Source organism: Panthera onca, chromosome B1 (genome assembly GCF_046562875.1).
Source record: "Panthera onca isolate mPanOnc1 chromosome B1, mPanOnc1 haplotype 2, whole genome shotgun sequence".
NCBI lineage: Eukaryota > Metazoa > Chordata > Mammalia > Carnivora > Felidae > Panthera > Panthera onca.
Window position 1 is genome coordinate 52,887,180 of NC_138342.1, and position 12,754 is coordinate 52,899,933.

At 32.0% G+C, this 12,754-nt stretch overlaps 1 protein-coding gene across 8 annotated transcripts in view; it reads right to left on the reverse strand.

Moving 5' to 3' along the window:
- Window positions 1-6,165: 6,165 nt before the first annotated feature.
- EPHA5 (EPH receptor A5) overlaps window positions 6,166-12,754 on the reverse strand; it is a 342,710-nt gene continuing 336,121 nt past the window's right edge. For all 8 annotated transcript variants that reach the window (XM_060654963.3, XM_060654961.3, XM_078446064.2 and 5 more), the window contains one exon: window positions 6,166-7,532. In XM_060654963.3, the coding sequence (XP_060510946.2) occupies window positions 7,427-7,532 (106 nt within the window). In that variant the 3' untranslated portion in view covers window positions 6,166-7,426. The remainder of the gene's footprint in view (window positions 7,533-12,754) is intronic.

The window sequence follows — 12,754 nt, forward strand, 5'->3', positions numbered from 1 at the left end:
CACTGAAATATTTATTTATGATATGACAAAAAATCTGGGAACATTTTTTAATCTGGGAGAGCAGAGAGTCACTGAAGTTATATACAAAAAAATAAAATGGCCTTGGTTGATAATTGGTGAAGTTGGCTTATATGTATACGGGAATTTATTAAAATTTTATAAACTTTTATATGTGTTTGAAAGTTTGATATCATTAAGTTCAAACAATTATAGAATGAGAAGAAAACTTTGAGCAAGAAGAAAGATTTCAGTGAGGAATATATATATATATATACATATATATATATACATACATATATATATAACATTTACTGATCAATTATTATGTGGTTGGCATTATTTTCACTCTGTATATGTATTCATATTCTTGGATTCTCAGAATAGCCAGATGATTTCCTCATTTAATAAATGAGGTACCTGGAAGCCAGGAGATTAAATGGCTTGCCTGAGCTCAAATAGTGACAGATCAGGCTTTGGTATGCTGGCTGCAGACAACCACATGCTATGTACCCCCTCACATACATGGAGAAGGTAGGTGAAGGGAATCATGGACACTGATAGCTGAAGATATTCAAGACCAGGTGCAATTGATAGAACAGATTCCAAACCAGCTAGGAGAACATCATCTGGAACTCAGAGGCAGAGGATAAACTTTAAAAGAGAGCAGGGATGGGGCGCCTGCATGGCTCAGTCGGTTGAGCATCCGACTTCAGCTCAGGTCATGATCTCGAGGTCTGTGAGTTCAAGCCCTGCGTCAGGCTCTGTGCTGACAGCTCAGAGCCTGGAGCCTGCTTCGGATTCTGTGTCTCCCTCTCTCTCTGCCCCTCTCCCGCTCATGCTCTCTTTGTCAAAAACAAACATTAAAAAAAAAAATTAAAAGAAAGCAGGGATATAGCAACAAAGTATGTGATCTGAGGAAAGTCACTTAGCCTTGTGTGGCCTCCAAAAGAAAAACAGAATAAATGTCTCACCTAAAGGACTGCTGTGAGGACTGAATGAAAATTTTTACTTTCTGAAAATTTAGGATCACTAACAAACTTCAAATTGAAATAAATAATCCCAACACATTAATATTTTTTATTATCAACTTTAAAAAAATTAGAGGGATGACTTAACTCATAACTTTCTATGAAAAAAACAATTATCTATATTTCAACATTTTTGCCAGTTTTATTCTAATTTATTATTTTTGGCTTGCTAATTCAAGTAAAATTGCATTTAATATTTTATATAAAACTCTATTTGATTTAAATGGTTACTGTGAATTTTAATAAATATATATATATATATATATATATATATATATATATATATAAATTACTTTTGCTAACAGTTTGGTAGAGAATCACTAGTAGCTTTCAAATTTCCACAAACAAAATTCAGATATTATAGATGGAAATAAATAATAAATATGTATTGCAATTTTCTGTGCTTGTAGTTGAGGAAATTATGCATATACTAGAAATATACACTGAATTAGATTGTGCTCCTACTCAGTGGAAGAATTACAAATAACAACTATTTTTGATGCCCAAAGTTTGGCTTACTCTAAAAATCAAATATGTTAGAAATGTAATAAGTCAAATCCTGCTTCCCACCCATGGTTTACCCTTCACTTTGTGGAAATGTTCAGGTCATGTTTTTCTTGCTAAACTTCAGTTCCTCCATCAATTAAATTAGAAGATCGGCCTAAATGATTCCATTATCTAGATAGCATCGCCAACATCGTGAAATCAGTACAGTGTAGTAGAAAGCTTATGGATTTGGTCTCAAATAAATGTGGTTTTCATCCTGACTTTGAGAAGCAGTCAGGACTTGGGCAACTTCTTAACAGCTTTGGGTCATGGATTCCTCATTAGTAAAACAGAGACAATATAATGTGTTTCAAAAGTATGTGTAGAAAATTCTAATCCAGAATAGTACATTCTAATTAAATGTTTACTTTCCACCACCACACCATCCCTCCTGTCTGATCGAGGGTGTCCATAAGACTGGGGGGAAAACCCTTTTATCATAAGATTTTTGCGTTTGCAACAAAGCAGAGACGAGAATACTTGATAACAGAATACTCGGAGTCTTTACATGAGGCTGTTTACTAAATAAATAATATATATACCTTATAATACTGATTCAGTGCATAAGCAAAGGAGTTAGGGATTATTTCCATATGCATGATGATGTCACTTTTCAGGAATGTAAATGCAAAAATTTACAAATATGATTAATTCCCTTGAATACAGCAGATTGCTTCGTATGCTTTTTACAAAAGGAGAGTAATATGATATAATATATACAGAAGAGGGAGCATTTGTACTTGCTGACACGCTTTCTTGTAAGAATGCAACTCCTCCACCCTACGCCATAAGCAGTGAGAAGACGACCAACTAATGCTGGTCAGCAGAAAGTCTCTTTTTGCAGATGGTACACACAGTTTTCTGTTTTTGTTTTTGTTTTTTCAAGTAATGTATTACACTGTCACAAATCAATTTCTAATTAGGCTTCACACAATTATGCTCATGTCCTACAGTCTTCTGTCAAACTCGACTTGCAAAAAATGCTTGAATGCAAAGATTCATGAATATGCCTTTGAAGGAAATGAATGCTGATTGCATTTTAAATATTTAGCATAGGAAATTCAAACATTTTTATTAGAACTGACTGAAATCATTATACAAAGTCTGTAACTTTAAAGTCTTTTGGGGGAGGGTCAAACATGACAATCGGATTTAACTGTATTCAAAGGGTTTTTTTATTTTCTGAAAAAATATAAAATTTCGTATCTTACACTACAAAAACATGTACACAAACGAAATGCACATAGAGCTTCAAATGGGGAAAAGATACAGAAATGCTAATCCTTTCTTGAATTAATGCTCAGGCAAGAATTTGAGATATCCTGATGCCTAGCATAGAATAAGATACTCTATACAGCTGCTTCTGACCTGCCTGAAACTAAGAGAATTTAATAAACATATTAGCAAGTGACTGAGTCTAAATTTTATTCTTAGACTATTATAAATGAAATTTACATACTGTAAAATTATTGAATGTAAAACTATAGCAATCTAAAGATTCACAAATATGTTGACCACTAAAACCTTTACTGTTAATATATCTCAGACTGAATAAACATGATGTATGTTGCCAATTTTTTTCATTTACATTTAGAAGAAATAAATGACATTTGATTCTTATTATTATAGATCAACTCTCTCTCTTTTTTTTTTTTTTTTAAGAATTGTGTCTTCTCTTAAGCAATAATTTTGTGGTCATTTGAACAAGAACATTCAATCATTCATGTGTAAAAAGATTTTTTTTCATAAACCAACATGAAAAGAAAAGTTAGTATCTTTTTCTCCTTTGATACATTACTATATAATTAACGGCATAATACAGAAAAATATTCCATGTAACCAGCTGTGCTACAGAGTTGAAGCAATGATGACTTATTGTAGTTATTAACTTCCTAAAACTAGCATTTTGTTGTTCATTCATCATCATCATCATCATCATCATCACATTGTACCTACTTTTTACTTATTTTGATTTGAAACATCTGGCAGGACATAAGCAAAGACAGTTTACTATCATTACTTAGCTTTTTGTTTTCTCATTTTTAGAAAGAAAAAAATGGGAAAAAAGATCTTATTCTATTACGCAACATCATTCATCTAGTAAATTTCTAACATCTGATGCAAATAGCATTTGCCATCCAATGCACCGTTACAAACAAAAATGTCTTCCACAGGTAAATATCTCTACTTGTGCTTCTGAACATCCACTTTAAATGGGAGGAAGAATGGTGTTAAAAAAAAATCTTTGACTTTGACACAGAGATTAAATAGTAGACATGCAAACACATAAGTGTTCAACAGATAATAATTTTCATTTTAAACTTAAGATGTGAAACTATCTCTTCACCATTGCACACTGGTTAAGACTCTTTACAAACTAAGTGAAGGATGTTCTGTATTGTTTTGGCAACTCCAAAACTAATAATGCTGGCCACATTTAAGTTTGGACAGAATATTGGAATATAGATTTTACAGTAATCCTACAACTTTAGAACACTGATTTGGTGATTAAAATAGAAGACATAAAAGATCATGCACATTATTTTTTTTAAATGGGAAAATCAGAATCCTCACATTTTTACATACAATTCAGACATTTCAAATGGCCCAGAAGAACACGTGAGCAAGTAGAAAAATTCGGAAACAAATTATGATTGATAAAAGTAGTAACTGAGTGACTTCAACAGGTATCAGTATTTTGAAAAAAATATTTTTCAAAGTTCAACTCTGAGAGTGACTCATGCTTTAAAGGTATTGCTACTTGATAGCTACAATAACATTATGTATTATTTGACAAATCTATCTTATGTGCTAAAATTATTGAGTCTCTGTTTTATTGTTAGTTGTCTGGTGGGTGACAAAATGAACCAAAGGATAAGAAATCACACAATCAAGATTTGTCAAACCTCACCCTGGGTTACTGCCTCACTGCATTTCACAAGAGCTGCCTCTTCTCCCTGTACCACTTCTCACATTTATAGATGAGACTGGCACTTCCCAATTGGTGACATATCCAGTAGTGAATAAATATTTTAGAAGGGAATTCTTTCCTCTTTTTATTTTTATGTATGTATGTATGTATGTATTTATTTATTTATTTTACGTGGGGGAGAGCATATCTTATTTGGAAGTCTCTTTACTTCTTTTAAAATCATATTGACATTCTCAACCAAAATGGGAAAAAAGCATTCTCAACCGAATTGAAATATCGATGAAATCTATGTGTCTAACTTTCATCTCAATTTACGTTCCAAAATGAACACCAAGATTGCGAAGGAATCTGATCCATCCTAATTTGTAATGTTCTTCTTCGAAAAAGAGGAAACCTACATTGTAGCTTTAAGTTCTAGTCACTTATATATACTTTGTGCTGACTTCCCAATCATTTTTGAACACACAAAGTTAGAAGACAATTCAGAAAATATCTTTGTTATGTGTAAATAACTGTGACTCATCCTAACACTTACAATAGTTTATCTTTTAAATCAATATGTCTGTTCCTACTTTGAAGTTTCTCAGTTGTTACTTTATCACTTAAATTCAGTTGTTTTTACAAAATTCAATAAAGTGCAACACAGTCTCCGATTATTTTGTAAAAAAGAATGTTTAGTTCATTTTGTTTCTTGAAATGAACAAAGACATCTTTTATAATAGTGATGCCTGCTTACTTCTGATTTTATCAAGACAATGCTAAATCCACCTTTCTTTACTTTCTCTGAAAATTTCACTAAACTAATAAAGTATACTTGAAGCATATTTTATAAGAACCCATGGTATAGTATAGACCTAGTAAGTATTTATAGCCAAAACTGGACCAAATTAAATATACTAATATACCATCTGAGAGTTGCTTACAACTTTTTCTTTTTTCTTTCTTCCTTTCTTCCTTTCTTTCTTTCTTTCTTTCTTTCTCTTTCTTTTTTTTTTCTTTCTCTCTTTCTTTCTTTCTTTCTTTCTTTCTTTCTTTGTCATGTTCTTTAGCAAGGAGTTACTTTACTGCTTAAGTAAAAGGTGGGCAGGGTAGAAAGAAGTTATTTCTTAAGGATTTATTCTTGTATGGGCTAACATTCAAGTAAAACAAGTGCTTGGAAAAGAGAGAGAACACCATTAATATCATGCAGGAATATTTTCTATAGATTCCATTAACCCAGACTACTTCAATATACTATTGCCCTTGATAATCATAAGTAGGCTATACTTTGTTCAAATGCTGTGCTCCTTGAATAATCACGTATCTTTCCATGGTTCTATAAAATGCAATATCATAAAAAATTGTTACTTCACCAAGGAGTCAGTTTTGTTAGAACTCTAATAATAAACCGTATAATTTGTACCACAAATGCCAGTCTTAACCAAATGCGGCACATAAAATGTACACAAAACATATCTTAAGTTCCTTAAGAAAGCCAATTAAATAATACTTTAGACTGGTTTATCAAAGTAAATTCGATTTGATGAAACTGAATACAAGATGAAATTACCAAATGAATAAACAGCCACCAACAAATAAAACTTGTTAAATCTTGAAACAAAGAAAATTCTGAAGGAAATGTGTATATATATATATATATATATATATATATTTCATCATTCCATTGCTGCCTTAGTATCAAAATGTCTACAGCTGAACCACAAGGGAAATGGTTACAAAGGATTAACACTTAGGGGTAATGCTTAGTGCTATGTGCCTGGATTTAACAACATTAACAGAAGCCTGCACAGTTAAATCCTTCTACATCCTGCTGAAAATGTGCCCTTCGGTGTCAACTTTGCTTGACAAGGTATTTTCTGGGACTCAGAAAGGTGAAATTTCTTACAGGGGTGCAAGATTAATGGCTAGAAGAACTGCATTGTCACAGATATCACAAAGTGTTTTCAAAAAGCCAAAGGGGATTTAATCTTATAGACATTTCCCGTTAGTGAATAAAGAGATTTAGTAGCTTTTGGACATATGAGAGGAAGAAAGACACAAGCTTGTGTTCAATTTTGTTTTACTGCTTCCCTATTTCTCCTATTCCTATTACACTCTGGAACACTCGTTCCTGTATGTTGCTAAAATTAAAACACTATTAAAAATGCAAGCAGAATGGTAACGCACGCATGTGCAAGCATCACACACGAAACTCCAACTTAAATTGATTCCTGGGTATATAGCAAATGATACAGTATATACACATTTATTACCTAATAGTTTCTAGAAGAGCAACTAAACATAAATTTTATAACACAAGAAAAATAAATATACACCCTGTATTGTACTTGTCCTTGATCAAGCAACATATTTATACACTAGTTTCTATAACTTAACGCTGTGTAACAGCATTTTAAAATTACAAAAGAAGGTATCTATTAGGAAATTATCTAATCATATTGCTCTTCAATACACTTATGTAGACAATTCAGACTTGAAGTAAACTTCAGGAAATTGCAGCTTTTGTTAGCCCACAAATGGCTATAAACTTTTCCTTTCAAGTAGATTCTTGGAAGTTTTGAAAGGGGCTGCCTTAATTCAGTCTGTAAAGGTGCTCTATACAGTTATATTTTCATTTATAAAATTTTGTAGAAGTAGTGGAAAGGATTTTCTTGTTGCAACATAAGATCATGTTTAACCTCATGTTTTTATTCTATGCGGGTTATACTTGCTTCATGAAAAACGAAGACACTGAGAGGAAGATAAGGAGATTTTAGTAAAACACTGATTACAAATTCTGTGGCTTGAACCAAGGCTCTCCTAAGGTTTAGAAATCACTGAGTTTTCCCTTTTCCCCCCTTTTTTTTTTGTTAAAATAAATCTCAGGGCTTGTTTACAAAGTGCAGAATCATTCACTTGACGAAGTGACATGAAAAGGAAGTTACAGTGGCACCATCCCATTTACCAGCTGCACCTTCATTTCTTGAAGGCTGTTCATGATCTTCTTCTGGTGACCGACAAGAGTCACTCCAAGCCGTCTCAAATCCCTGTATGAAGAAAGCACACATTGGATGTATGTATTGATTCAATTGGTAGCACACCTCAATACTTTCACGCTGGCAAAGATACAAACATTTTGCAGAAGCTAATTAGATTACAATCCTATATGAGACATCGATATGATACAATCTGATATGAGACATATCGGGTCCAATTTTCAAAGGCAGGCTTCAAAATTGTACCTTGAAAATCTGTTTGCAGTCCAAGAAATATTTAACATAAGGACTGATATAAGATATAATTGCCCCACACCTCATCTTTTGGACATCATTATTTTGGTGGCACAGATTAGTGGAAAAATAAATTTGCACGCTTACCAATAACATATTTAAATTAAAGGTACAATTTCATTGAATAATTTTGAAAATGTGGACCTACAACAGGAACAAGAACTTTTTTGTTTTGCTAGAAGAAATAGGCATAAAATATACTTTAAAATTTTTACAGTTAAGCAGTCAAAGACCATACTCTTCAAATGACTCAGTCAGTACAATCATTTTATATAACAGATTATCTTTATGGGATAATGATCACTACATTGCTATCAGAACACCTTCAAATATGTAAAACCTTGGATTGTGAGCAACTTGTTCTGCGAGTGTTTTGCAAGACGAGCAAATATTTCTAATAAATTTTAATTGGATAAAGGAAAAATGTTTTGCAATGCCAGTAGTACATGATACCGAATGTCACATGATCACAACTGAGCCAATGCTTCTTGAAATTCACTTTAATATACAAGTGCTTTGGATTACAAGCATGTTTGCAGAATGAATTATGCTCGCAAACCAAGGTTTTACTGGTCTTTTATTTTTTACTTGGAACCCAAAATACCAGAGTTTTCCTCCTTTACCAAATAATATCTAGGCTCTCTTGGCATTTAGAGCATTCTGAAGATTACACACTATCAGAAAGTCTTTTCAACCAAGATATATTTTTACTGTTTCCTTATTCAAAAGAAAATTATAAATGTTTAGATTTCTAAATTAATAGTGTATTATGGAGTTCAAGGTCAGGGCCCATGGTTCCTAATTGTTATTTCATAGGAAATTCAGAAATTCTATTCCCTTGAGGTACATATTTGGTAAATAAAATTATTCAGGTATGTTTGGCAAATAGCAATATTAATTATAGAAAAAAAATAACAATTTAAGATTTTTAGGTGACCAAACTGTTTGCCATGTTATATTTCTTCAGATAATTACCTTATTGAACACATTATGGTAACAGAATATTTGTGCATTCAGTAAATGTATTAACTTCAGATTATCTTAGACTTCCTTAGAATTGAAGACAATGACATTAGAATCATTATATGTAAAATTGGATAGCTTTAGAAACAAGTAAATCTCTTAATTATCAGAGGATAGAAATTTTAGAAATGGGTATTTAGGCTCTACCTATATTAGTATTGGAAATAATTGCTTATTTAAATAATATCTTAGGTTTCTTTGCCCCTTTATGTTTCATTGGTTTTTTATGAGAGTTTCAGGAAATGGAAAGTAGCTAAAAAAAGAAGCAATTGATACTTATGGTGGCAACACAGTTCTTTCTCTCTTAGAATTGAACATGAGAAAATATTAAAACTATAAAACATCAGTGTAAAAAATAAATATATTTATATTATATTATATTATATTATATTATATTATATTATATTATATATTTATTTATAATGGTAGCCATGGAAGATAATCAGCAAAAAGAAAAAGAAAACAGTAAAAATTCACTTTGAAACAAAATCACTATTATTAGTTATGAAATAGACTATAAAATAGTGAGTTACTGACTAGCATGGGAATAAATTTCTCTTTTCAACTACATCAGAACTTCTTAGCTTTTCCCCTGATAACATTATGGGATAGATAAGTCTTTGTTTTAAGGGCCATCCTGTGCATTATAGAATATCTAGCATCATCTCTGGCCTCTATCCACCAAATACCAGAAGCATTGCACTACTGTTGACCCTTTGTGGTTACAAGACAAAACTCTTGCCATATGTCCCCTGAATAGCAAAATCTTCCCTAGTTGACAACTATTACACTAATATAAAGATAATAAGTGAGAATTAAGATGTCCTCTTCCTACATGCTGGAAAAATACATAACTCTATGATAATAGATTTCTGTTAATCTTTCATGGATGAGAAAATGAAGTTTACAGAATTTAAATCACTTGAGTAGATGACACAGCTAGTGGGTGTCAGGGCTAGTACTAAAACCAGGAACCTGATCAAAGTCCATACTCTTTAAAAATTTCTCATTACTCTGAGATCTGATTTTGAACAAAGTACTTTAAATTACAATAATTTCCTCATCCGTAAAATGAGAACTCTGTAGCTATAACATCAAATATCCAAAATTCTAAAGAAAGACAATATTTAATGAAGGAAGCTGAACACATACTTCTTTGAGGCTATGGTAACTCAATCTATACCTCATGGCAATTTCAGTTATGAGCTAACCTATACTTCATGGCCGGTCACTAGCATAATTTGGACCTACGTCAGGTGAAAGGGATGAAAATTTCTTAACCTGAAAATAATCATTCTCTGCTAGAGAATTTAAATAATTAATAATTGAAATGGAGTTTTAAAACATATGGTTTATCATATGCCTTATAAACCCACAGGTGATTCTGACAAATACCCATTTGAAAGTACTGATGCTATAGATACATACTTAGACTGCACAACTCATATGGCTAAACCAATTATTAGGAATGAGCTTTTGAAAATAATCATCACAACTTATTCTGAAAGACCTGAAAAAGAAATTATAGGTTTCCCACTGAAACAGCCTGGATTTTGAATATATAATACCGAAATCTTAATTTAAAGTGTGTGTGTGTGTGTGTGTGTGTGTGTGTGTGTGTGATGTGCATACATGCGCCCCACATTCCAAACTTGGTTGTTTCACTGATATCAAATCACTGGTTTGACTTATCATTTCCCTTTCTTAATTATATAGTAGCTATATTATACATAAGTATAACTTCATTCTCTGAAAATAACTTGACCGCAAGAAAGACTCTGGTTCAGTGCTTTTGAAATTTAAAATTTTTATGACATCTATATCCTGCTAAAGGACACATGTTTTGAGGAATTTTATTTGAGTAATAAATGCTGTTATAGAGCTTGTGTTCATAGGCAAATACAATCTTTCTTCAGAACATTTCATACATCTAGATTTTGGGTTAAATTTGTGTAAATTTCTCCAGTGTGTTAAATATAAGATTTCTTTCAAGGTCACCTTATAATATGATTATCCCCTAAGATGCATACGGAAGGTCAGACCACTGAAATTCTCTCTTCCTCCCTCCCACCTCCTCCTTTCCATGGAAGAAATGGAATTATAAAAACACAACGTGGCATTTTATATATTGCCATAAATTATGTGTGTCTTTAATGGAATGCTGATGTTTTAAAAATCTGACTTGTCATTTCAAAAGCTGTCAAATCAATGCGCAGAGATTTAGAAAATCGCATGAGTATAATGCATGCAATGTCCATATACCTTTATGCAGTGTGATTTTCAGTGAAAAGGTGAGAGAGAAATAAGATCATTTATGCAAGTTAAAGTTGTTCTCGGCAGCAAAGTAGTTCCTTCAAAACTTGTATTTAATATTCTTCTAATTATATTACAAATGACAATTAAAATAGCATTAGAAAAATGTTTTCAATAAAGGTTTATTCCAATATTGCTAAGTGCATTAATGTATTTTAAGTAGTTTTGCTTCATACTTTCATGACTTCTAAGCATTCCTATTTTACTCTTGTACTGCCAAGTACATATTGAATGGTCAATTTAGCAGTAACAATGTGAGAGAAATTTGTTAAAAATTAAAGTATTTAACATTCGATAATGAAGTTGCTGCTCTACTTAACAGTGTTTGCTGAAAAGTTTTTCGAAAATGATGCAAGATATGCTATTTTACTCATCTCATTTTTCTATATAGGAAATTTTACCCAAGGTAAAGTTATAAATGTGTCTCTTTTATAAATATTACACTAAATGTATCATGATCATGTGTAATCTTAAGTAATACCCAAAGCCAATTCTAATGATGATAAACTATGATTCAGCATAGACTTATGAATTTAAACATGATAAGAGGAGTATTGTTACATAAAAAATAACTTGGCTTTTGTCAACAAAGCAATATCAGTTTTAGAAAAGCTGCAAATATAATGAACTGGCATTGATGGAATTACATTTCAGCATATTTTCAAATGTTACTCTATAATATTAAACAATGGAAAACGCTGATATTATGATACTAAAATGGCAGAATGAAAACCATAGAGTAACAAGAGGTGTCTAGTTGATATTGGAACAACTCTTGATTATTCAGGATTTAGTTCACCCATCTGTGGATTAGTCATTCCCTCACTACTTCTCCCTTCTGCTTTACACACCTGTTAGCCATATCACTGGTATTTACCCCAGCAACACTGGCTGGATAGGAGAAGGGAGAAGAGAGATTAACAAATATTCACTAAATTTCAGTGTTTATTCTTGTTGTCATAATTTGATCATGCCATTAACGGTATGCTTGAAATTTTTTGGTTCATTTAAAGATTCCTGATAATCATTTATATATCTACTATACAAGATAAATACATTTACATTTGGCAAAGATTAACCATGTTTGGTCATGATTTTCAGTGAGTGAGACATAGTGATGGTTGGACTAGAAACTTTAGCTTAATTATGTAGAATGAAGAGGATACTAAGTACTCCCATGTGTATTTTAGGTGTGTAATACATTATTCATAATGTCTTTATTGATAAGATAAAAACTCTGCTTGAATTGGTGTGCATAAATTTTGGCCCTAGATTTGTGAAACTTCCATTTTGGTAGTTGAAGACCCCATTTGAATAAATGATACTAACATAAACCTCTTCAGTTTACACACAATTGGCATAATATTTAAATTCACTGGATTTTGTTCGTCTTCTGAATAATCAAAAGTTGACAGTGCTGGTCTGACAAGAAGTTTAAAAAGCAGTGGTAATACTGTCCTTAATACAGGTTTTTGGATTCAATTTGCAACTCACCTCAAGCTTAACAATTCCCCCTGTCAACCACAATTCACTGCATTTACACACCATAGTACAGATTGCACCATTACTGCCACAACAATTGTTCTGTGTATTGTACACAGAATAGCAAAGTTTAGGCACAGAGATGGCAGACAGAAACATCT